The sequence below is a fragment of the Anthonomus grandis genome, chromosome 2 (assembly GCF_022605725.1).
Source record: "Anthonomus grandis grandis chromosome 2, icAntGran1.3, whole genome shotgun sequence".
In the NCBI taxonomy this organism is placed as follows: domain Eukaryota; kingdom Metazoa; phylum Arthropoda; class Insecta; order Coleoptera; family Curculionidae; genus Anthonomus; species Anthonomus grandis.
In genome coordinates this window covers 29,896,140-29,923,073 of record NC_065547.1, presented here as the reverse complement: position 1 = coordinate 29,923,073, position 26,934 = coordinate 29,896,140, and the positions used below count along the sequence as shown (strand labels likewise).

Here is a 26,934-nt window from a genome sequence, read left to right as displayed (position 1 = left end):
GGACCTTCGATTATTGGTACACCTACAATTGGATCCTGTTCTTGATTTGTATGTATGGTGTCATTTTCATCGGGTTCCTGTTCATGTTCTGGTTCCTGTTGCTCATCAGGCATCTCCCTTATGTCATCGTCGGGGTTAACAAACACTGAGGCTAAATCTATGTTATCATTATTGATGTTATTTTCCTTAGACGTTGAGGGTAGACCAGTGCCTTCTTCTTCAAGTTGTTTGTTAAATTCTTCTATATATTTTTTCAGTGAAAAATCTCCTTCTTTAACGTGTAACTCGATACGAGATAGAGCATCTGCATTGGTGTTAGTTTTTCCTTTTTTATAAGTGATGTTGTAGTCGTATTCTTCGAGTTTAATACGTCAGCGTAAAAGTTTTGAACTTGGGTCTTTGAGCGAAAAAAGCCATTGAAGTGGTTTGTGGTCTGTGATTATGTTAAACTTTCGACCAAATAAGTAGGGCCTAAAGTATTTAGTAGCCCAGACTAAACATAAACACTCCTTTTCTATTGTAGAATAATTTTGCTCTGAGTCATTAAGTGTTCTGGATGCGTAAGCTACTGGCAATTCTCTTCCTGGAGGTCCTTGGCTTAAAACAGCTCCTAAGGCAATATTACTAGCGTCCGTTGTCAGGTTAAATGGCTTTGAAAAGTCTGGATATTGCAATATTGGCTCGCTGGTTAGAAGATTTTTACATGTTTTAAAACAATCTAGAAATTCTTGGTCGTGTACAATTCTTGCTCCCTTTTTTAGACACTTCGTAAGAGGTTTAGTTATTCTTGCGAATCCATTGATAAACTTTCTATAGTATCCCAGCAGTCCGAGGAATCCCTTAATTTCCTTTTTTGTTTTAGGAATTGGATATTTCTTGATAGCGATGATCTTTTCGGGGTTGGGTTTTACTCCATGAGGGGTAACGATATGACCAAGATAGGCTACCTCTCGTCGTAGGAATTCGCTTTTGTCAAGTTGTATTTTGAAGTTCGCTTCCCTTAATCTCTGAAATACTTGTTTAAGGTTTTCAATATGTTCTTGTAGTGACGACGAAAAGACGATTATGTCGTCCATGTAGACTAAACATTTCTCGTTTTGGATACCCTTGAGTATAGAATCCATTGCTCTTTGAAACGTCGCGGGGGCGTTCTTAAGCCCGAAAGGCATCCTTAGGTACTCAAAGTGTCCACTTTCTGTGTTAAAGGCGGTCTTTTCAATATCCTTTTCATCCATCTCAATCTGGTGGAATCCCGACGCTAGGTCCAAAGTAGTAAAGTACTGACACCTTCCTAATTTGTCCAGTAAGTCTGTTATATTTGGAAGAGGAAATTTATCACCAATGGTCTTTTCATTTAATTTTCGGTAATCCACAACTACTCTCCATTTTTGTTGGCCGGAAGCGTCCATCTTTTTTGGGACTACCCAAATTGGGCTCGACCAGGGGCTATTTGATGGTCTTATGATATTTTGATTTAACATTTTGTTTATCTGACATTCTACTTCTTTTTTATGGATAAACGGGTATCTATAGGACTTGGTATAAATGGGAATTTCATCTGTTGTTTTTATTGAGTGTTTTATTTTTGTTGTAAAAGTTAATGGCTGGTCTTCCTGATAAAAAACGTCAGCGTATTTTTTACAGAGGTTAAGAATAGCTTCCTTTTCTTCGGGATTTAAATGATCTACTCTAATTTTTGAAGAATCTAATGTGGGATTATCGCAATGCGCGTCATTAAAATTGTTGAGGTTAATGTCAGTAAAATTTTTTCGAGAAAATTTTTCTACTTCTAATGGTTCAGAAAAATCTAAAATAACTTCGTCACAAGAATTATTTAAAATCGTGGTTAGCGCATGACCGTTTTTTGCTAAAGTTAAGCATTCGGGGATTTCGCAATTATGTATTTTCGTGTGCGGTATTATAACTTCTCCATTTTGAATATTAGTTTTAATTTTTATGACTTGCTCGGTTCTAGAAGAAACAGTTACACAATTAAGTTCCATTTTGGTCTTATGAAATTCTAATTTGATTTTTGAAAACGGCGTTACTAGAAAGCCTTTTTTAAAATCGATATTAGCTTCTAGTAGTTTCAGATTATCTAATCCTATTAAACCGTCAAAAACATTATGAAACTTAAATAAATAAAACTTTAAGTCTTTATTTTTTTGCAATTTAAAAATTTTTGAAGCCGGTACTGTGGTACTAAATTTGTGAGAGGATTTTTGAAAAACTGTGCTAACGATAAAAGGGTCATTGATAATTCGGTCAGGAAAAAATTTAAAAGCAATTTCCGGATTTAAAAATGATTTTGTTGATCCTGAATCGATTAAAAGTTTTATACCGTATTCCGGGAAAATTATATATGATAATTCGCTGGAATTCGAATTAGTAGAGTTCAAGGATATTACTATTTCTCGTTGCTGAGATGACTTCGCTTGCGAAAATTTGATTCCTGTAGGTCATGATTTTCAGTATTCCTATCATCAGCTGTGGTTTCGTTGGCCGTCTCATATGAACTTGTCGCCTCATCGGTAACTTGGTATTCTTGATAAGGATTGTCGTACACGTGCTCTTGGTCGTAGTACGTAGATGCATTATAATAACACATTGGAGAATAATACGGGTCAACATAGTTAGCGTTTTCGTTATCATCATACATTTCTGTGGAATATAATTCCTCAAAGATGAAATTGGGTTGGCTGCCTGTATTTCGAAATATATTTTGATTTTTGTTATGTGGTTGGATTGGCTTAGGGCCACTAGAACAAATGCTCATTGGTTCAGGGGCAGGCAGTGGTTTATTTTGGTTGGGTCCAAATACATTGACCTGATTTGGTCTGGGATAAATTTTAGACGACGGGAAAGGGAATCGTTGAAAACTATTTCCAGGGTTTCGTTGGAAATTATTCCCAAAATAATTTTGCCTGAAAAGGTTAAGATTTCCAGATGGAGGTCTAAAAATATTTGGCCTTGGCATTGGGGTTTGATGATTATTAAAATAAGAAAAAGGTTGGGGTCTATTTTGACTATAAATTGGTTGCGTTCTATTTTGTTGGGGTTGAGATGTATTATTTGATTTAATTTGAGGATTTTGTCTTATGTTGTTTTGAAAATAATGAGTGTTATTTTCTTGAGTCACGAATTGTAAGGCTTGAGCTAAATTCAAAGGTCTCATGCATCGAATAGTTGTCCCTAAGGGTTCTTTTAGGCCAGAGAGAAAAGTTTTTAAAGCTAGTTCATTGTATAACTGTTTTTTGGTATTTTTTCCTTCAATGCTGTTTTCGTTTATATCAATATGAGAGCATAAAAGATTTAAAATATGAAGAACTCTATCGTAAAATTGGCTAGGTTGTTCATTATTGTTTTGTCTCAACATGACGAGATCCCTATTAAGACATGTTTCGTCTCGTTGATCCGCAAAGTTACGCCTTAAAGTATCTTTCAAATCGTCCCAAGTTGTAACGTTTTGTATATTTATGATAACTTTTGCTTGTCCGGTTAGTTTTCCAATTAAGCAATTTAACAAAAAGATATTTTGAAAATCAGCTGGGTTTGATGCCCTATAAAAATTAGTTATAAGACTTTCACAAGTTGATAGATAGCGATGTAAATCGTTAGGATTTCCATCGAATGTCGGAACACAATTAAGATATTCCGGTTTGAATTGACTCATTATTGATGCTTTTGTATTACCGTTATTGGAAAGAAATTTATTTTCTTGAGAAGTCGATGCAGAATAATTGTTATCACTAATTACTACTAAATTATCGATTTCTAATTTAAAATTACTTTCAATAGGATTGAATAATTGATTTTTAGTACTTGAGTCAGCTGAAGGTTCACTTATTTTTAAAACATTTAATTCTTCGATTATATCATCAAGCTCTGACATTAAAACAAGTTTCCAATTCAAATTGCACTTACATTAATATTCCTAGGCTTATTATTCTGGTCATATTCGGTCCTATAAGGATGATCCTTCCAGAGGCAATGTAGTCCTACTCGAAGCAGCAATCCTTGCGAAATTGCCCTATGTAGTGGCAGTTTCCCAGCAATCCAAAAAGCACTTAACGATTAACCACTTTCCAGATCACAGTTTATACAGCTCACAATGTTCTTAAAAGTCCGATGTACCGTCGAACTTAGCGAACCGTAAATTCGAATCCGTGATTTTAAAAGACTTCTACGATAGAACGACTTTACACGAATACTACCGACTGCGCCAGTTAACTATTCGAATATGCCAAACGCCTTTTTAAAAAATACAATATTTATTTCGTACAAACTTAGCGTAGCTACAATTTCAACTGACTGACTAAAAATTACAAATGGTGGATATTTATTTGAGTAAAAAAGCAAGTTAAGCATAAGCAATGGTCAGCATTCTCCATAAGGGACTGTGACATAACTCGTATAAATTTAAAGAAATATAAAAAAAACTAACATACACCCAATACAAAAAAATATATGGAAATTTCGATTTGTAAAAAGAAAGAACAAAATAAATAAGCTCAACTGCTCTAATTCAAAACAAACAAAATTAATTGTCAAAAACAGCTGATCAGCTGAAGGGGAAGACCATTGTATACAAATGGCGGCCCCCCATATACTTCCCTAAAATTGGATAAATTGGATGCGCAGTGGTCTATGCACATTCTACCTTTATCATACTTCCATAGTATTCACTGATCTAGGGCGATGTTGCCATATTGACATACAAATCTAGACTATTTGATGTTGCTATTGATAATTACATTGTCAACTTTTGATATATGAACTCGCCGTTGCCAAATTGTGTATATTTTCTATAATATGTATAATTATTACGCTAAAGGTCAATGTAAGTAATAAGAAACAAGCACGTCTAAAAAGTGTATCCTATACATATAAGAAGAGCAAACACGGAAGACATCTATATCTATCTGCTAAAATAATAGCAGTGTTAACACATTATAATGGTGAACGGGTTTCATTAATTGTACACAAGCTAATTGAAGCGGTGAAGAATTCATCCCTTATGCAGAGGTTCGTAGTCTTTATATTTTCTAACATTTTGAGATTCTATTCGCATGAAAAAGTATATAGAGGTCTCGTTAATGTCGAGCACATCGACGTCCTAACTCAAAAGGATTTATACCAACCCGACCTATCCCAACTCAACGCAACTCATCCCAACCCAACCAGTTAGGGTGTTACAGTTAGTAGATCCTGTCAACACACCATAGTTCAATAAAAAATCCACCAGTCTTCGGCGATTGGAACTTATCACTAAAAACTCCCTCGTTATAAGACTACAAGTGTCACAGGCCATTGTTTTTGTTATAAAAGCACTCAGCAATTATAAGCTTTGTTTTGGTTCCGATTTTGGGATGATTCTAGAACTGCGCAGAACTCGTTGCGCCGTAAAGTAAAATCCGGAATCGCTTCCGTTTCAATTCTGCATGGTATGGAACCCGAACGCTTGTCGCACTGACGGTAAACAGCTGATTCTGATTGTTTATTTACTAAACACAACTTGTTTTGAAATATTGAATATTGCTTATTGCTTTGGTTTTGGACCTTTATATTTTTTTAAACATTAGGACTGGAATAAAAATGTCAATAGATTAAAAAAAAAATCAATAGATAATTCTTAGGTTAAGTGAAATCTATCTACAAGAAAAACAATAAACATTAACAAAGCATAAAAAATAACTTATTTACTTCTTCTTCTCAAATTTGGTGAAGTCGAGTAAAATTGTAAGGATATATTTTTTGCGCATGTGCGAACTGCCTGATTCTGAATTGATCCCTAATCTGGAGCAGGGATTTTTGGACGATTCTAGGACAATTCTGAACCGGTCCAAAAAAAAACCAAAACACCAAACTTTCAATTCGGAATCAATTCTAATTTAACCAAAATGCATAAAACAATCTGCGCATGTGCAAAAGAATTCTAGGACGATTCTAACAGGAACCAAAACAAAGCTATTTATTTCAAGATAACAGTCAGCTCACTCTATATATGGCTAAATATTATATATTTAGCCATGTAATCTAAGACATAAATCACACCTTTATAATGAGAAGAAAAGAGATAGACAGAAACAGAACGAGCGTTTTACAAAATTTTGCCAATTTTATTGGAACCTGTTGGTTTTCTACATTTTTCTAGAGTATTTTTAAAAGTAAGACCTAGGAAAGAGACAGACCTTTAGGAAAAACCGAAACAATATCTCGTCATATAGGGAATTAGTGCCCAAAAGCGTAATTTTAAGGCGGACGCCTTAAAATTACATTTTTAAGTGATCACACTGTTGGGTAACAGTGCCATTTATTTTGAATGCCGTAAGTTTGGTTGTTTTTTGCATTAAAAATAGGCTTTTATTTACAAAAAAAAGGACAAAATCGTATTTCCGCCAGCACATCTATAAACTTTATTATCAGCAAAAAGTGCTTAAACAAGAAATATATATATATATTGTTTATTGGTAAAAAAACTGAAAACCGTATTGTAAATAATTACCAAAAGTTTTACCAAGGCAGATATAAGAGGCTAGTGGAGGACATGCTTTGTATGTGTGGCAGATAATGGGCGCAGAGAAAGCAGAAGGCTTTGATGTTTGGAATCACCAAATGAGAACTACTACATTACACCCGCAGTTAGATGATGTGGTGGAACGCATAAGTAGAAATCGGTATTTGACCAAAGTAGTCTCTACCTACCAAAGATACTGGAATAGCTTTCTTCCATCTCATCCATCAGTCATCCACTCACAGAAGAGTCTTCAACTCGAATAGTGATGGGAAAAGAACTCCGTCTCCCATGTGATCTGAAGTTTGGTTACGGATATGATGTCAATGATAAGAGGTACAATACCGGTGACTTGGCTTTTATGACCTTAAGAGATGAAAAGATCTGTCACCGAAACTTCAACTATCCAGGAATGAGCCGTAGAAAGTTCTGATGTTTTTTACAGAATACAAAAGCCGCCGCATGGTAAAACTCGGGTCACTTACTTTAACCGACTGGCTCCTTACAATCCTTATTATCAAAACCCCCAAAACGCTGAGCTGAGGCAAATCCTACCATAGGCTGATTTGATATTCGATGGATTTATGTCCGAAAGATTTAATGGCCGAAAGAGTCCATACGGTAAAGTGCAGCAAAACCTGTTTACTGCTCCACCTGAGTCTGTCCTGGCACATTGTGTAACTAAAAATTTGCAAATATCTGGACAAATACCTGAAATTTTCCGCAGAAAGTTTTAAAAAATTCAATAGCTGCATCAGTCGGCTAACGCTAGAATCGGGGTACTCAAGATAGCCGATGAAGAGACTGGTAAGAAAGATTTTCTCCCTGGTTATCTTTGGGTTAGGCTTGTTGTGAGTGTTTATACTTTCCCAGTCATGTGTGCCCTGTTTAAGAATACGATAATTTGATTGGCAGAAGCATTCTTAATATCTTCCGTCTGAGGTAAGGCATTGCCGAAGATGGTTTGCCTGATTGTCTCTCTAGTGCCCGACATCTGCATGGGATGTGCTCTGCAGTGTCGTCCTTCCTCATCCATGCATTATTTGCATTCGGCGACTTTCGCCAAACTAATCCTATTATTCATGTGGTGACGTAGTCTACAGTGGCCGGTAAGTGTTTAAGTCCTTCCTGTTAAGTTCCCTTATGGTATCTGTTACCTTCCTTGTTGCGTCCGGTATGAAAGCTTTCGCATGGTTGTGTCCTAGTAGCGCTTTGCGCTATATGCACCATGGTTATGATTGTGTGTTCTGCCGTATTGTAGACAATGCCTAATGCTGGTTCTAGACCTATCAGGTTGGATTACTTCTCTTTTGTCAAGCAGCCCGCTCAATTCCTGTAAGCCCAGAATTTTTGTTTCTTTCTTTAAGCAATATGAGCTCGTATTTGCAGCTCACTTTGGCTGACTATCGCTGTAGATTTTGATAGTTTTGTTTTCAAGCTGCATGCGGTTAATCATTCCTGCACAGATTTCAATGGCATATGCACTTCCGCTTGAAAGTTTGATGACTGTTTCCCAAGGCAGGTAGATATTTCTGTTCTTGGGTTAGTGCATTATATTCGAGCTACTACTCCAAAATTCGTTTTGGAGCCGTCTGAATATACTCAGATGTCTCCTTTCTCTAATTCCATCAACTTGTGTTAAATATTTTTCTTGGCATTAGGTCTGATGGCATTGCAAGTGAGGTATGACTGCACACCTTCTTAACCGGTTTAGTTATCCAGACGTTATTTGCCGAGATGACATTTATGACATGGAACAACCTGGTTACGAAAGAGTTATATCAAATTTTAACATTAGAAACCAACCTATAAAAACGTTCGGGACGCTTAGTGTTCCCTAAAGGGAGAGTAGTACTAACAGGAAAAATTGCAGCACCAGAAAGAAGAGAGTAAAATGTATGAAGGAGAATTTATAAAGAGTGTTACAAAAGGTTACGGTAAATGTATACGATCAATAATGATGTAATTAATTCACCAAGGAATTACTCCCTACTCAATTCACGAGTCGTGTTCCTTAGTAAATATTATAAATTGAATAACTATCAACAAGTTAGTAATGAAGGAGGCAGTAAGTAAATATGTTAAAAGTAAAATTTACAGGAGTTTCCATTTTTCTATTTGCCTTTAAAAATGTAACACTCCAAGATTTGTATAGGATCCGAAATTGCTCAGGTTTGGTGTCACATTTTGAGTATGTTTTGACATTGAGGCCGTCAATAAGTCTTTACAGGGACAATATGAATTCTGCTCGCCGTATTGAGCTTCAGTGGGTAATTTATTTTGTAATCCAATATCTAGAAATAGAAAGCACATTTTGAATTATTAATTTTTAAAATTATTGAAAAAGAAATAAAATCTTACATTTTGCCATATTATCCGTCTAGTATCCTATGGTATTACTAAAGACCTGGGTGCAGTTTTTAACTTTCAATCAATCAGCATATTCGGTTGTCAGCTGCTGCTCTATGTGATTAAAAGTGGTCAGTTCTTTATAATTCTGATCTGAAAAAGACATTTTTAAATGGAATGTCCTTTACATCTTGTACTCAAACAAGTAAAGATATATACAATAATTTCAAATATATCCAAAATTAATGAGAGAGTAACGCAAGCAGTTTATCAATAAACTAGGCTTAGTGTTTACACCTCTGGTGGGGTCATTTGTTAGACCATTCTAACTTACCTTTATTAGGCCTGGGAGGTTAACTGAGGGTATGGCATCTAGTTTAATTTTATCCCTGGTATAATTTTGACCCCTCACTGAATTAAGCTTGAATAAATGTGAAGTAAAATAATTTTAACATGCATAGAATTATTTATTACTGACATTTTCATGGTTTCAAGGCTTGAGAATTAGAAACCAAGTATTAAACATATTGGGCCTGTTAAAAAACTAGGCAATCTGTGTCTTTTGCCGTCCACAGATTTAACATAACAGCTTCTTCTTAGAATCCATTTCTCACTTTTGTTGTTAACATTTGCACTTATCATAAAAAAAAGTTTATTGCAATAACTATTTATATCTCAGTTCTTTTACAATAATATAATTAACTGCTTTTTTAGAAATTTCCTGTATCCCAGGTATCAGCACTCCCAAACGAAAACTAATCACAGCTGACACACAAAACTCTGATCTAAACAACTGGAAAAATATTGTGCGAAATATGAGAATAGATCAATTTTGTTAGGATTTTTCGGAAAATTTGATTAATGAAGGTTTTTCGGTAGAAGTAAAAAGAAAGCTTGTGCAGGCTAAAAAACTATGGAAAATGGACGCATTTGTCTTGTCCTGTTTTGGGTTATTCTGCCCTGCTAAGGCAAGTTGTCCTAACTGCAAAAAATGGTTTTTACGGTTGGTGAAAACAGTTTTGCACGTAAATGGCAATAACCTTTCGGCCTAATAAACGAGAAAGTCCTATGTGTATTTGAAATATCCGAAATACTACTATTTATTTTGGCCTTACTGCAGAAACTGCAAGGATTCCTAAAACGAATTGTCGTGAAAAAGTCCTATCTGTACATATAGGACATATTTCTTTAGCAAAATAACTGATATCTTAAGGTTCAATGTCCTAACTGCTTCACATAGGACAAATTTGCCTAGCATGACAATTATTTTTACGGTTGACAGACTTCCCGCCAAAATGATTGTACATAACCTTAAATTAATACTTGTGTTTCTATTGAATAACAACTAATTTCTTCACTTCCGCGTCATCCTTCACCCAGTCAACACGTGGTCGTTCTATTCCTTTCCTATCCTTCGGATTCCTTTCCTAAACCCTTTCCTACCCCTTGCCGTTGGATATAACGTGCCTTTAAGCAGTAAATTTAGTGAAAGTATCAAGCCCACTTCCGCGTCATCCTGCACCCAGTCAACACGTGGTCTTTCTTTCCTTTCTTATCCTTTGGAACCCTTCCTAGACCCTTTCCTGCCCTTGCCCTTTGCCAGTGGTAGCTGAACCTATTCACGCCGGTAGCCAGGCCGGATGATGCCGGATGCATCGTAGGGGAGGCGTCACCGTGCATTTCAGTATTAAAAATTGGGAAAATATCGATTCGGGGAACAGGGTACATACCCGACAGTTTTCCCGAATCTCCAAATCATGCTGGCAGATTGCCTCGTAGCAGAAGCCATTAAAACCACAAACCAAACCAAACTAATTTCTGGCTATGTATGTTAAACTAACTTCGGTAACGTTTAAAACAAAATTAAACGCAGTAAACGATAAGTTACACATAAGTAAGAGTAATCGAGCAAGATATTTATATAATAAATAATAGATATTTACGGTAAGTAATATATAGCTTAAGATTTAAGTATTAATATTAATTATTATCGACATGTTTTTTTATAAATGTTTATTTAATAATAGATGTCGGGAGCCAGCAGTAGTGGTAATACCAGATCGAAGCTTACTGGACTGTACACGAAAGATGGCTCGTTACGAAAAAGAAAAAAATATGATGAAGGACCTGCGATGCGAAAAAAAAATAAAATGCAGCAGTATGCAGCATCTCATTTTGTTCCGGGATCTTGTAAATGTCACTTAAAGTGCTATAAAAACATAACTTATGAAAGACAAAAAAATATTAATAAGCAATTCAGGCAAATGTCAAAAAATGAACAAAACTTGTTTGTTAGCGGCTGCATTAAAAAATCAATAAAAAAGAGGCCTACAGCTAAATATAATGATTTAAAAAGAACTTACACATATACCTATTTTAAAAAAAAATAATAATGGTGAAGCGATAAATGTGTGCAAGGTATTTCTATTAAAAACTCGTGGGTTTTCAGAAACAAATTACAGAATTTTACAAAACGTAAGAAGCGTTAATCCTTCTAAATTAAAACCTGATCTGATAAAAGAGGGCACCTTGCTTCCAATAAAGTTGATAGAGTAACAATAGTTGAACATATTAATTCGTTTTGACCGACCATATCCCACTATAGCAGGGAGCATGCACCAAACCGTAAATACCTACCAAGTGACATTTCAATCAAACACATGTATGAAGATTATAAGCATAAATATGATGCCAACTTTTTTTACGAACTTTATAGAAAAGTAGTTGCTGAAATTTACATTTCATTTTCAAACCTTGATAACGAGGAATGCTGGAGTTGTGAAAAATTTCGGATAAAGAGTTAGTATCTCACCCTGATGATTGTGAAAATGATTCCGATGGATGTGAAACCTGCACAAAGTATAATGAACACAAAGAAAAGGATTGCAAAGCCAGAAAAGAATATGACGGTGATGCACAAAGAGAAAAAAACATTGAGGAACTGATTGTATCTGCCGATCTTCAGAAGGTGTAGCTTGGCTTCTTTTAATTATATTTTAATCGTTCTATATATTAACATTTTTAGGTAATTATGCTGCCTCGGTTGGACACCTTTAAGAAAATTATATTCACCTCACGTATCATTGCCTTCAATGAAAGTTTCGTTCCTGTTAGGGCAAAAAGCAACTATAATCCATGGGCTGTCATATGGCCTAAGGGCATTGCAGGACGGTCAATGCATGAGATTATCTCTACCTTTTATACTTTTCTTTTGGCCAATAGAGATTTTAAAAAAATTGTGATTTGGTTGGATAATTGTTCCAGCCAAAATAAAAATTGGTCGCTATTATCATTTTTCATATATGTTATTAATTCTAAGGAACTTGCTTTGGAAGCACTAGAGTTAAAATTTTTCGAATCGGGTCACACGTTCATGTCAGCAGACTCATTTCACCACCAAGTTGAATTGTCCCTTAAGAAAAAAAAATTATGATTTTACTGATTTTAGGGACTTAGTTCACAATGCCAATTCAAGGAAAGTTAATGTCTTGGAAATGACTGTAAATAATTTTTTTTACTTTTAATGATTACTTCAAAGCAGAAGCGACAGAAACTTAATGATCGCGTTTATTTAAAAAATATAATTCAAATAAATTTTGAAAGAGGTTATAAATTTTTATATTATAAAGAAACATTTTCTGATGAACCTAAGCAGTTGGACAATATATTTTTGGCTAAGTTTTGCAAATATGAGCTAACCACGCCAAAACAAAGAAATGCTCCTAAGGGAATTAATTTAATTAGAAAAAATAATTTAATCAGTAAATTAAAGGAGGGGCTTTTATTTTGGGAAAATCTACCGATTTCAATAATTGATGATTCTGGTCACATGAACTGAAAATGAATAGTTTTAAAAATTACAGGGTGTTTGGTGCATTATTTGGCAAATTTAATTGGCCGAAAGAAGAGTTAAAAAATGTCTTCTTCTTTTAGCCAATTCAATTTAGCAAATAATCAACTTAACACCCTGTATATGTACCTTGTCATCTATTTTTGTTTAAGTTGTTTTAGTCTCTAGAGTTGCTATTATTTGATTTGGTATTATTTCGCATTGTTGCGATAATATGGTATTATTTCACTTGCGATATTTGAGTTTAGAATTTTTCTGTAGTTTAAATTGTCCTAACTACAAATATTTTGAAAAATAAAGAGAGTTATAAGCCTAACACTAAATTGACGTATAGTATTATTTTTTTACCATATATTTCAGAAAAAAAATATTCGGATTAAATAAGTAAAACAAGTGCATACAAATACATTAAAATGAGAGATTTCTCAAAACTACTATTTAGCAGTTATAAGACAACTTGCCTAACCAGGGCAGTATTCGCCTGTGCTTAAAATCGGTGCATTTAGCCAGCTTATTCGGGTGAAGCCGTCGGGTATGTACCCTGGTCCTCGAATCGAAGATTTCGCAATAATTAATTAAGCCTTTCACAATGGTAAGTTTATAACTGTTGCACGTTGTTGCCTCTCTCATGATACGTCCGGCATCATTCGGCTTGGTTATTGGTGTGAATAGGTTCAGCCACCAACGGCAGGGGGTAGAAAAGGGTCTAGGAAAGGGATACGAGAAATTGGAAAAGACAAAGCGTGTTGACTGGGTGAGGGATGGCGCGGAAGTCCCATGGCCGCATTTTATATGACATAATTTGATGCTGGACAGTTCGTGCAGCCTTCGTAAAAGTTAGTTTGAATAGTTTTGCATTCTTAGCGCCATCTGAATTTCGAGGAGCAGAAGAGTCCAAAATAAGGCAATAAGGACTATCTTCTCAATAAATTCAGGAACACTAAGTGGAAAAATTTACAGAATGTGTGATTTATTAAAATAAAAAATTTTCAAAACACTTGAACAAGTAAAACTTATATACAAAATAAAATATAATTCTAAGTGTACAGTTATATACAATTATTAAGATAGCAAATGAAAATCTTAAGTAAAACTGCCCTAATAAAGAAAAATAAAAGTAAATAAAATTTCCTATTTGTAGAAATGTTGAAATTCAATTCAAGAATTCTTAAAAAAGATTTTTTAAACCCTAAGAAGTACCTAAAATTAAATGACTAAATAAAACCGAAAATAAATAAGGAATATATTATACATAATTATAGGCAAAAAGCTATATATAAATTTGTTAGAAATAAGTACGATCTTTATTAGGTTTAGAATGAAAAATTACTGTTAAGCTTGGTGCCAGTTTGTAACTATTTAAAGGTCTGAAATAAACTATTATTTAAAAAAACCTTTCTAATCAATCAACAAATATGACAAGAGCTCTCCAACGAATTTACCTACTTATACTCTAGTTAGCACTGAGGTTAAATAAATACAATACTAATAAAAGAAAATAAAAAAAAACGGCAAATTAACTTTTCATTAATTAATTATAGATTTACTGTTTTTTTAGAATCTATGTTATAATTTGTTAAAGATTTTTATTAGTTGATGGTAATATTTTTCTTGATGAAATGATGGTTTTTCAGGCAAGGGCAATAATAACCGTCAAGGTAAAATAAAAATCCCAGATGATTCACACCAAATCAAGAATTAAATATTGTATATATTTAAAAAAAGAACCCGTTAGGAACCATCGGCCGGCACTGGACCGCATAAAATTAACGAAAAAAACAACGCCCAAAAGAAATAAATTATAAATTAAATCGTAATAAAATGGGCGTTGAACGGCCTCAGTACATAGCGGTCTGAAACAGCCAAAAAGCTGGCCAAAAACTAAAATCTAAATGAATTCATTTGAAAATTTCTATACTTATGTTCTCGAGGTCGCAAATTTCAAATTTAACCTAAAAATTACGAAAAACAAAATGGCGGATCCAATATGAAGATGATAATATACGAAAATTATTGTTGGATGCGTAAATAACGGCTCAAGAGCCGAGAAGTTAAAAAGTTCGAATTTGATGTCAGTAGAAGGAAGAAGGAAGAAAAACACCAAGGCAAGTTCATAAATTTTCGATATTCCACATTATGCGAGGGATTTGCTGATCACCGGTGACTCTTACACTTTGACATCCATAGGGCTTTTCATTGTTTCCTCTAGTACTTGCATACGTCACTGTTATCGAGATGATAATCTTTTAAATAACCTGATAAATTTTAAATAAGTGGTTGATTCTTTATAGTATGACAACATTCCGGGTAACTGCCACTTTTTCCTTACTTGGATTCTATATTTTGTTCAGGTGATTTTGGTATGGTATGTTCGACTTTTATTCGTTTTTGCTAACAGACATTTTTTATATATGTGATACATACAGGGTAGCGCACCAAAAACTTTCTACCCCGAATGTCTTCGAGATTTCCGAAAATAATTTCGCATTTATAAACCTTTAATACCATTAAAATTTTAAATGGAAATAGGGGTCGAGTGATACCACATTTTAAAGGTAATTTTATTCTGATTATAATAGCCAAGTTTCAAGTTGCTACTATCATCCTCTTTCACTGACAGCATGTCAAAATCTTTAAACTTAAGCAAATATTAACACATTTTTTTTGATTAAAATGCTTATTATTTAATTATGTTACTTAATGATGAGAAGCCTGATTTTTTTTATAAAACAGCTCTTTTAAAGCCCTTCTGATTTTTTATAAGAAATCTAATATTAAACAAATTTGTCAATTTTTATTTAATGTACTCAGTACTCATACATTTATACTTTATAGTAGTCTCAATGCCCAAAATAACAATATTATTACAATAGTACTTTGGAATGTTGAACTATTACCATGCTGTTCAAAATATTGCAAGTTATTAGTCTACCTTAAGAATCGGTTAAATTGAATATATGAGTTTAAGTTTGATGAATTTTAAGTTTTGCCATATTTTCGTTTTGTCTTAAAATGACTTATACGCTTCAAGAGAGACTTGAAATTATTTCAATTTTCTTTAGAAATAACGATTGTGTTAAAGCAACTGCATTGTCCTACAATGAGTTACATCCAGATGCACACTTATCGCATACATACGTCATAAACTTAGTGGAAAAATTTCATGAAATAGGATCAGTTTCAAACAAACCTAGAAATGTGATAAATTTAGTCCTAAATGAAGCTGTACACGTTGCAGTTTTGGGTCATATGGCAATCGATCCTACACTCAGTACAAGGAAAGTGACTGAAATATCAGATATTTCACGTAGAAATGTCCAGAGGATTTAAAGGTGCAGGAACCAGGATAATAATGACCGCCGTTTACAGTGTTTCGAAACTGTGAGTGAACGACTCATTGACAACCCAGAATTTATTTTTATTTGAAAGGTCGTCTGAGTATCATTTATTACCTTAGCTCGAATCAGCTTATTCTTACAGTTGTTAAATTAATAAATAAAAACAAAATCCTTTTTAAAAATGTTGACAAGCAGTGATATCACAGCATCTGAAAACAGCAAGTTAAAACTTTATAAACCATATGAAAAGACCTTGAAAATGAGGTATAAAAAATATGGGGTCAAGTGCCCCAGTTCCCATTTAAAATTTTAAGGGGACCTGCCACCCCCGAGTTGGGATTTTTGGTAAATCAAAAATCGACGAGAGCGAGCGTTTTTTGATTTTTTACGAAATCTTAGAGAAAACCAGGGTGGAAAGTATTCGGTGCGCCACCCTGTATATTCTTCACCATCTTAATCTTATTGGTAGTCTTTGAAATTAATTTTCAACTATGACAATGTAGTACATATATTTTTGAAATGTTTCACTCTTGTTGATAATCTATAAAAAAAAAATATTTCATAGCACTAAGGTAGAATTTAAAGCTCCACGAACATTACGTGAAATACATTACCAAATATTTATAACTTCTTTGTTATCCTCTTGAATGAGTTCCTTGACTGCTTCCCTTACATACAAATATCACATATTTCACTTGTTGGATATTTTGAGAAATGCCTTTCCATTCTCTTGTGCAATAAAATCATTTTTTATACGATGCTACATTTGCTACACTATCAAAGTTAATTAACACGTACAAATTGCAATTTAAAATTTCCTTTACAAGAATATTTCCATTCTGACATATTGACTTTTGTTGATTTAGAAAAGCAATTTTACGCCTTTGATTCTACCATTTTCATAGAAAACAAATTATGTCTTAATTTTTTTTTTAAACTACTCAGAAAATATTTATGTTAAATGTGGACGTTTTTCTCTGATTTTCCCGCTCAACAGGTTCATTAACGATGCATGATACTCATCTGTTATCACCTTTTTTTTCAAGTAGTGAAAGACGACACCTTGTAATATGCCGGTGACCTCAATTATTTCGCACACTTTAATTCCAGGATCACTTGACGTCCCGAATGATGTTTTTTTGTAGACGAACGGACATGTTTAAACTCATTTATCCAATTATAAACAGTTCAAAAAACACCACTCAGCTTTGATTTCTTTCAGTGTAAACCTTTGAAATGTTATACCCACTAGGTAAACAGTTACGGTTCTACGTAACGGATGAAGCTGAAACTTTGATAGTTTTCTGCTTATTAGTGCTGCTAACTAAGAAACACTATTCTTCAACACTACAAGCTCCATCTCTCCGATTTTCTAAACGATTGTGATTGAACGACCCTCGTATGTGATTACGGAGTGGTAGTATGTTAAATATGCAGCCCTGACCGTACAAGCCAAGACTAAGATGGACAAAATTCGTATTAGGAATATATATTTTAATAATTAGGACTTTAGCAACATGCGATCGAAAGGTCCATCCTGAATCTAGATGAACATCAAGTTACAGCTTCATCCAGAGTCTGCTCACTACAATATTCAATAAAAAAATTATCTTTTGGATTTTGTTTTCATTTAAGGTTATTCAATTCATATTCGCCCATTATTTCAGGTCACTGTATGACTAAATAAATGGATAGGCTGCCGTAAGCAACAAACCATATTGTGTAATCAGCATAAAAATAAAATACAAACCCAGGATAATAAAAGATAACAGCTGGGAATACTCAATTGTTGTTGCCTGAGAGTGAACACTGAACTTACTGCTGTAAGACACGTTGAGTGTTGATGCCATGTTGCCTACAAAATCAATGAATTTTCTTCAAGGTAATCTTTTATTTGCCCTATTTAATACGGTCTTAAATATTTTACAAAAAATTAGAACTACAGGAAATTGCCGAGTTCATCTAAGAACCTTGTTAACGCTACTTTCCAATCACGGATCGGACACGCTTACAATCGCCATACGCAGAAAAAAATCATAAATCAGTTTTGTTCAGCTGAATCTATTTTCCAAAAGTATGAATTCAGGATCCCGTTAGGTAATTATACTAAATCAGAACTTGCCAACATTTCATTTTTCGATCTTTGGCCAACTTTTTGGCAGCTTCAGACCAGTGGGCAGTACGTTGATACAGTTAGATGAGATGCAAATTTCTTGAGGCTTTAAATGGCAACTTCTTCAGTTCGAATAGTTTAGTTTCGGTGAGAAGTGAAGAAGATTAGAATCACGAATAATGGCATTGATCACTGTTTTGTTGGTTCTGGTGTTTGGTTGGACAGTTTCCACTACAAGTAAGTTAATTGTAAAAATGGAAATATATTTATCTCTGAAAAAATGTAAATTATCATACATGAAGAGAAGTAGATTTTTGAATCAGTATTCTTAATTTATTGAGTTTTTAAAATTATAATTTTCGATACAATAGTTTTCTGCCCTCCAAAACTTGCAGCCATCAAATTACTATACCTACTCTGGCAAATATCTAGTTGTAAAAGCGAATTAAGTAGCGGATTACCGATACTCTTAAGAATGTGATGATTTTTGATCAATATAGAAACCCCAGAAAAAGAATTGCTTTTACTTTACCATTATATTCTAAAAATTAATGCCTATCAAAAAAATCCGAGGTGGAAACCCATTCTATATACTTTCTGGAAACAAAGATTTTCTGGAATTTATCTTGTCAAAGGCCTTTGCGAAATTACACAGGCCGAAGGCTATCAAGCTCGACAAGAATATTATCTGCAAATCATATACAGGGTGGTCCGGTTTCGATGGCGGAAAATTAAATGGCCGACGGAGAACGAAAAAATAATAAGTTTGCTATTATAAATAATATTCGAAAAATGATTCGTTAAAAAATTACAGGGTGTCAAAATTCTAATTAAAAAAATCAATTTTTTTATTTTTCTTAAACCACTTTAGATATTTTAATGAAATTTGGCACGTTTAGACAGTTAATCAAGACGCATCTTTTTGTGCAAAAATTATTAATTTTATTTACCAGTGGCGTGTGTGCGGGCCGATCTTCATACAATTTTAATTAAAAATATGATGCGCCACTGTTTTTTTTAAATTTCTTTTATTTATAAAATCCTTGTTTAATTTAAAATAAAAAACATTTCTTTACTTTTTGTCGTACGACACACCGTTTGCGAGTAAAAATGCTGATTTATAAAAACACATAAGAGCATTTAATTCGTTTAAAAACAATAACAAAATAAAAACAATTAATAATTAAAGAAGTTGTTTAAAATGCAGCTCACCGACCTCAATACATTTTCTACACCAAGTTATTAAGGAGTTTATTGCAGCCAGTACCACAAAATTTTGATTTTGCATGTCATTACATGCTTCCTGAATTCTTAAGATTAACTCCTCTCTGTTAAATACAGGATTAGCGTAAACTTTATCCTTAATGTTTCCCCAAACGTAAAAATCTAGTGGATTAAGATACGGTGACCTGGGTGGCCAGGGTATTGGTCCAATACCATTTTGATCATTAATATCATTCCTCCCTAGCCGGCCAATCCACCTTCGAGGGTAATTATTATTAAGCCAGTTTCTTACACCTATTCCAAAATGTGGGGGGGCTCCATCCAGCTGTAACCAACTTTCATGTCTCAAATTAATGGGTAAATCCTCAATGTAGTCCGGCAGACTATTATTTAAAAACTCCAAAAATAGTTGTGAGTTTAGCCTTGGAGGTAAGAAATGCGGACCACAAACATTATCACGAATAACGCCCAACCAAACATCAACGGAAAATTCATTTTGAAATGATCTTGGCCGGATTGCATGAGGATTCTGTTGTGCCCAAACTTGAATGTTATGAAAATTTATCACTCCGCGTCTTGTAAAACAAGACTCATCCGTCCAAAGTATCTTGTGTAAAAAATCGGGATTTTCCTCTGTTGAGTTTAAAAGCCACTGACAAAATCTTACTCTCTTTTCAGCATCACCAGGGTGTAAACGCTGAACAGGCTGTAGGTGATATGCATGCCTGTGGTCAGCGTGTAAGGTTCGCAATATTTGAGATTTAGGAATTTGTAGTTGTTGAGCTGCCTTGCGAGAGCTCAGCCTTGGATTATTATCAAAAGTGCGTAGTACACGATTTTTATTATTATTTCTCTGGTTTCGGTATTGTTCATTATTACCACGTAGATCAAAGTTCCTAAAATTTTGATGTGTTCTAATGAACACGCGAGCATCTGGAATTCTTCTATTTGGATACCGTCTTCGATATTCACGAACTGCCGCTTCCGCATTTCCATCACAAAATCCATAACAGAAATGAATATCAGCGTATTCATTACTTGAAAAACGCATTTTTCACAATACTTTTAACAACACTGTTAACAATAGCAAAATTAATAAGTTAACCAACGCAATAATTTGACTTACTTAAATAATTAACTATCATAATAAAATACAAACAAACCGTCTTTTGTTTTATGCATGCATTGACTTCTTGCCGGCATTATTATATTCATTATTTATTTGAATTTCGGAATCCAGATTCTTGTGTCTTTTTTAGAACCCAACAGAATAATTTAGTCTTTAATTAAATTTAGTATTTTCATATTTTTTGTTTAATAAAAAAAAAATCAGCATTTATAAAAAATTATTTTTGTACTCGCAAACAGTGTGTCGTACGATAAAAAGTAAATTAAGAGTTAGAACTAGAAATTTAAAAAAAAACAGTGGCCCATCATTTTTTTAATTAAAATTAATTAAAATTGTATAAAGATCGGCCCGCACACACGCCTCTGGTGAATAAAATTAATAACTTTTGCACAAAAAGATGCGTCTTGATTAACTGTCTAAACGTGCCAAATTTCATTAAAATATCTAAAGTGGTTTAAGAAAAATAAAAAAAAAATATTTTTTTAATTAGAATTTTGACACCCTGTAATTTTTTAACGAATCATTTTTCGAATATTATTTATAATAGCAAACTTATTATTTTTTTGTTCTCCGTCGGCCATTTAATTTTCCGCCATCGAAACCGGACCACCCTGTATACTTTCCCTCAACAATAAAGAGTGGTGAGATCATTAATATAAAGCAAGAGTTGTCTCCACAACACTAAACAAAACCAGAGTAGGATCTCGAGTTGTTCACAACCATTTGCCGGCGACGACATTCCAAGTAAGACCTGAACCAAGATCCCCTCGATCTATAGTGCTAAACCTTAAGAAGCCACCTGACATCTGCTAACTATTACAGCAGTCTGCCATTCTGACGTAAATATTCAAACCAAAATATCTCAGCAATCGTTGTACCTACAGAAAAAATTTAAAGAGTTTTACATGTGGATATACTACTCCTAAGTTACTATATTGATTTTTATGCAAATTTTTGTTTCTATAATCTAAGAGAGTTACTTGCCAAAAAATATGATATAGGTATTATTAGCGCAGTCCATTATTCTCATATTCATCTTTATTTTAATCAAAATATCTCAACAACAGTTACTTTTTAATTTGCGAACTTCCATTTTAAATGTAGCAAGATGTTTCGGTTGGGACATCAATAACTATTCTATATACTAGAGGGGTGTGTAGAGGTGTATGATGTCTGGTCCTGCTTAAAGCGCATTAGAGCTTACAGCCTCCTGACCGTAGGGGTCTCCCGATGTTGGAAATATGAAACCTGGCTAAAGATTCCTTGGTTTTGGGTGATGTAAATTGCTTCCAGGAATCTTCATATGTTGCTCCTTGCACAAAATATTTGTTTTTGTCCAATGTATCTGGAAACCTCTGCTGTAAAGGTCCTTGTTCTTTTGTCCTGACCAGTGCTCGATTTGTCTCGCGTATATATAACTCTTCGCATTCACAGAGGATCTAGTATACACAGTTCTTGATGTCTAGTAAGCATTCAGAAAACCCCGTATTTGTCTCCTCGAAGTGAAGGCAGTTTTAATGTTGAATTTTCTGGCAATTTTCTTGATTTTCTTCCACGTGCTTAATTTTTGCTTTTATTGGATATAGATAAAAAAACCTACTTCAGACGATCCACTATATATTTTGTCGATCTCTATAAGATCATCCTCAGGACTCTAAAAGATATATAAAAAACAAATAATCAAATTTATACAAAGAGTGGTTATAAAACTTAAACTAAAATAAAAAAAAAACAACTAAATCTCAATACAATTTCTAAAGCTGCCAAATTTAAAAAACCACAATAGAAAACATTAGGAAGATTCTATCTAAATATATAATTGATCGTCTGAAGCAGGAGGCTTTTTTAGCTACAACCAAAAAAAGCAAAAATTAAGCAAACTCCAAAAAGTCTATCACCTCCTCAAAGCGGCCATGGTTCACCACACTTAATCAATATAGTAAATGCTTAAAATTTGCTAACGATCTAAAGTTTTGGAAAACGATTGAATATATTTCTAATCAAATTCTTTTGCAGAATGATCTGGATCGTCTAAATGCTGTGAAAATAACAATTTTTTTTTGGATGTAAAAAAAGGCTTTTTTATTATACGTAAGGTAGATAATTTTGAATCAGTTTACTTTATCATTAATAAGCCACTTCAGATATAGTTCGAGAGTCAGATATTTGGGGTTTAGTTTTGATGCGAAGCTTTCATTAGTGGACCATATAAATGAAGTATTTGTTTATAGTTTAAAGATAATCATGTCTGCTCTCTTTAGTAGCTAGAAATCTAATGGCTCATCGCGTAATGTTCGAGATTGGAGGGAGATCTGATCCTTCTCTAGCACGGCTTATAAACTCCCCGAGGGAAAAACCAACAATTTTTTTGAGATTTAAATCAGATTTTTTTTTAAAATGATTAGATGAGCTTGTTAATTTCGTGTCGATATGAGTACTGGAGACTATTGTAAAGATGTTATATGCCTCAGTTATGTCCAACCCCGGTACTTGCCGACGGCTTAAGTCCCCTTTCCTCTGGAAAAAAGGAAACCCCGGACACTTGAGCGTCCAAAAGACTCTCAGATATCCCTTTTCTTCTTCTAGCACTATCCAATGAAGGATATTCCTTTAGCAAGGGTAGGATGCGTTTTGTCGTCTATGGTGCTTGTGTCTCCCTTTTATATTTTTCCACTATAGTTTACACTTCTTAATAAAAAATTGTCAACATTTTTCATTAGAAGATATTAAGCACATATATACATATATAATGTGCTTTGGTAAGATCTATTTTGACGTATTTTTCTGTTGTATTTCACCTTATTTTCCGACATATAGGGTATAATCATTTGTAAGAGTACAGCATAGAATTTGTGCATTTAATAGGGGCATTATAATTTTATATCATGACTTCAAAATCGCTTAAGACCTCCTCTTATTAAGCGAAACCCCGACTGATACTCTTAGCTTTAAGTCATATTTAACGTCCCTTTTTGATAATTGAGCACTTAATGAGCGCTTTTGAATCCATTAAGTAAACAAACTGATAAAAAGTGACTCGCTCATAGTTAGGTTGTTACAATCGATCTTAGTCTCTGTCGCCGAGATGGAGCTGTAGTGAGTAGAGTCGTGAGTCGTACAAAATAGAGTCGTGAGTCGTACTCGCGGTTGAAGTGAGAAGCTCATGGGTTAGGTACGTCTATTTCTCGTAACTCTTTAATCCCTAATATGAGTCTCTCTCCAGACTCTTGGTGGTTTTATTACAGGTTCAAGAATTGGAGTATACAGTCGAGGTTAAGTCGCTGCCGATGAAAATGTATGACTCAATTTGCGAGTCGTAGTCGCTGTCACAGTGGTATCCCTAATAACTACGATGGGTTTATCTCTCTCTCTGTTTCTCTCTATTTATGCCTTTGGTGACCTAGAGAAGACGTTTAACATTTCCTTTCATAGAACAACTTATGTGTAAACTGTACTTTGGTTATGCCTCTGATAAATAATTTAAAGATGTTTTTAATTTATCCTAATTTAAAAAGTTCCTTAGCCTAAATGTAATATTGCCAAAGTAATAGCCAAAAATATAATAATCTAACTTTTACAATAAATATCAAGATCTACACCACAATTAACATTTAAATCTTAATGTTTTAGCCATTTTTAACAACGCTATCGACACGCCCTTCTCCAGCCCAATCAGAAGCCCGTTTATTTCAACTATTGACAACATCGGATTAAGACAAGGACTCAACACGGCAACTTTCGGCTCACTAGGACCATTCAGCAGTAATTTCTTAAGACGAAGATGCCCGATCTGTGACTCATCGGTTTACGGATATTGCAGCGAAAAACTGTTTCACGATTCTTGCTGCTGTAGCGACCCCAACGACCCCTACGGTAAGAAATGGAACTGTCACATTTGACACAATCGATAGATTTTATAGCGTTGTCATTTTTAGATCGGTTACCTTATCAGTGTCAGTATGCAGATTGTAGTTTCCTGCACGCGAACTCTTGTAGGGAACACAAGTTGATCTCCGCCTGCTGTTGCACCAATTTCGTCTTGTAACTTAAAAAAAACGAATATTTTGTAAATTATTTATAATTTTAGTTTAGGTGCTAATAAATTATTTATTTTAGTTTAATTTCGGTTTTTTTTCGACTAGCTTTTTTATATTTATATTTGGCAACTGTACTGGGATTGTTGTTAACAATTGACATGTTTATCCTATGGCACCGGAAAAGTAAATAAAATTGAATAGAACTGGCATTTTGTTTTCTGATAATATGGGCAGTGATAATTTTGAGAAATAAATTTTATGTTTTAGAAATAGTCTTGTCTAAAAGAACTATTCAGAAGAGGAAGGAATATATTCAACTAACAGATGTAACAGTTATGGCACACCTTATAGCCCAGCCCTAAGGCCCATCGCTACTTCCCGAATAATAATAATAACATGTTTTTGATTTATAAATATTTAATATTTGATGTTATAGCTGTAATTTCAATTTTTTTTTACTTTCGTCGTGTTTTTAAAGAGATCTTTAAGATTGGGTCTATCGCCTTTAATAGTTGGGAGGTGGGTCATGTGAGATTATTATTTGATGGGTTTTGCCGGTTTTACTTTTTATATGAAAGTGGACAATATAGAATTTGGTCTGTATTCGTCTACATTTTTTGCAGTTTTTACTGTGAGGAAATGCGTTTTTTTATTTGTGTTTGTGGATTTGTTTTGGTATTACACCTAAAGACCTTAAAATGTTTGGACCCTGGGAAAATAGGTAGGAAAATTTGGCAAATGAAGAGAAAAGTGTTTGTGCGGGTTTATGGAGACCGTGGGTGCACAAGAAAGACAATAATATTTGTGATGAAAACAATAAGAGTGATCTGAACAACAGTGATTTAGACTCACATAGTTCTGACAGTTAATTTTCTAGTGTTAAGGAAGCAGAGGAAGACGCAAGGGAAGTAGAAGCTACAGGGGAAAATCAAGCAGTTTTAAAACATAATTGTTTAAGTACAGACGCCAAACAAATTTGTTTAAATGTCTATAAGAATCTAAGGAATGATCCTCAGTTCACAAATGATTGTAGTGCTTTGCAGAAAACAGCGTTTTCAACAGGGGTTCCCTATAGTACAATATGCTGTTTTGTAAAAACAGGGATTAAAGATAGAAAAAAAAAAGGAAATATGCAGGATAATTAAAGGGACTTGACACGGATATTGCCAAATTGCTAAGGAAAGTTGTGTATCCTAAAAACAAAAACAATGAGGTTCTCACCATAGAGATGGTTAACCACACCACAGTACACCTTATCGGCAAGGGACAAACATTTCTCAGCCTCAACCTTGCGGAGATACCTGATAAAACTTGGATTTAAGTTTAAGATGGTTAACAAAAGGGCTGCTGTAATGGAAAGTACTTGAATTGTCAGGTAGCGTATAGAATATTTGGAGAAAATTTTAAAAAATTGGGAGGAAGAAAGATCCATATATTATTTAGACGAAACAGTATGATACATTTATGATTGATGTAAAAGTTCCATTCTCTAGGAAAAAATCCCTTTTTTGCCATAGTGAGAAAACCATATTTTTATTAATTAAACAAGTTTAAAATATTGTTTTTTGTCTATAATTTGTCTTACAGAGACGCTATAAAATCAGTTTAATTATTTTTTTTACAGTTACTGCCACACTTGTTCTGTCCCAGAGAGGCAAGACTACTTCTTTCATAATTCACTGGAAGAAAAAAGGCTATTTTACATCTTAGTTGTAATTATTTAAAAAAAAAAAATTGTAAATTTATTATTAATTAAATTTAAAAATTATTTCTGCCACTCGTGTACACTTTTCAAATCTGTTTTAGTATCCATATGCTTTCAGTGCGAGATGAAGTTGGAATCCATAGCGGCAACAGAGAAACTGTTTCCTTCCTTAATGGAAGAAACTGCTAAAGAAAAAGGTAAAAAACAGAGTTTAGAAAATTGTATTAACTCTTTGGACCAAATTCAAATGAGTGGTTAAATTTATAAAAAAAATTAGTATCCTCACTGTAATTTTAGGATCCAGTATATTAAAATTGTAGTGTTTTGTATAAGATTTTTAGTTTTTAGTATAAGCATTTATTTTTGTTAATTTTCATCATAATCTCTCCTATTAGGCACAATAACTAAATATGAGGCAAACAAATTAATAAATATTACATTCAGAATGCAAAGTGTGTGTTTTTTTATAAGTAAAACTTGTGTCTTTTACACGCGTAAGATATAGACAGCTAGATGATTTTTAATGTAAAAGTTTATTTTAAAAATATACTTCCACTTTTCTGACTACATAATTATTTTTTAACAAAAGATGTTGGTACTAAATATAGAGATGGGGTTTTCATGACTAAGTTATTATAATAATATATCATAATATGAATAAATTAAAAAAAAGAC

General features: G+C 33.7%; 1 protein-coding gene across 2 annotated transcripts; it reads left to right on the top strand.

Annotated features, from left to right (window-relative positions):
* Positions 1 to 17,698: 17,698 nt before the first annotated feature.
* Positions 17,699 to 24,638, top strand: LOC126750343 (uncharacterized). 2 transcript variants are annotated; one of them, XM_050459919.1, is made up of 5 exons: positions 17,708 to 17,933; positions 17,989 to 18,148; positions 18,214 to 18,401; positions 24,148 to 24,390; positions 24,453 to 24,638. In XM_050459919.1, exons 3-5 carry the CDS (start codon positions 18,344 to 18,346, stop codon positions 24,560 to 24,562), a joined length of 411 nt encoding a protein of 136 aa, XP_050315876.1. In that variant the 5' UTR covers positions 17,708 to 17,933; positions 17,989 to 18,148; positions 18,214 to 18,343; the 3' UTR covers positions 24,563 to 24,638. The 2 variants fall into 2 exon arrangements, with proteins under 2 accessions (XP_050315877.1, XP_050315876.1); XM_050459920.1 differs by lacking the exons at positions 17,989 to 18,148; positions 18,214 to 18,401 and having other exon boundaries at positions 17,699 to 17,933.
* The last annotated feature ends 2,296 nt before the right edge of the window (positions 24,639 to 26,934 follow it).

What these genes read in the sequence shown, in the direction of transcription:
- LOC126750343 (XM_050459919.1), top strand. Translation starts at nt 18,344, where the DNA reads ATGGCATTGATCACTGTTTTGTTGGTTCTGGTGTTTGGTTGGACAGTT. An exon ending in TTGGACAGTTTCCACTACAA is followed by an intron (nt 18,402 to 24,147) that starts GTAAGTTAATTG and finishes TTAATGTTTTAG; the next exon opens with CCATTTTTAACAACGCTATC. An exon ending in CGACCCCAACGACCCCTACG is followed by an intron (nt 24,391 to 24,452) that starts GTAAGAAATGGA and finishes TGTCATTTTTAG; the next exon opens with ATCGGTTACCTTATCAGTGT.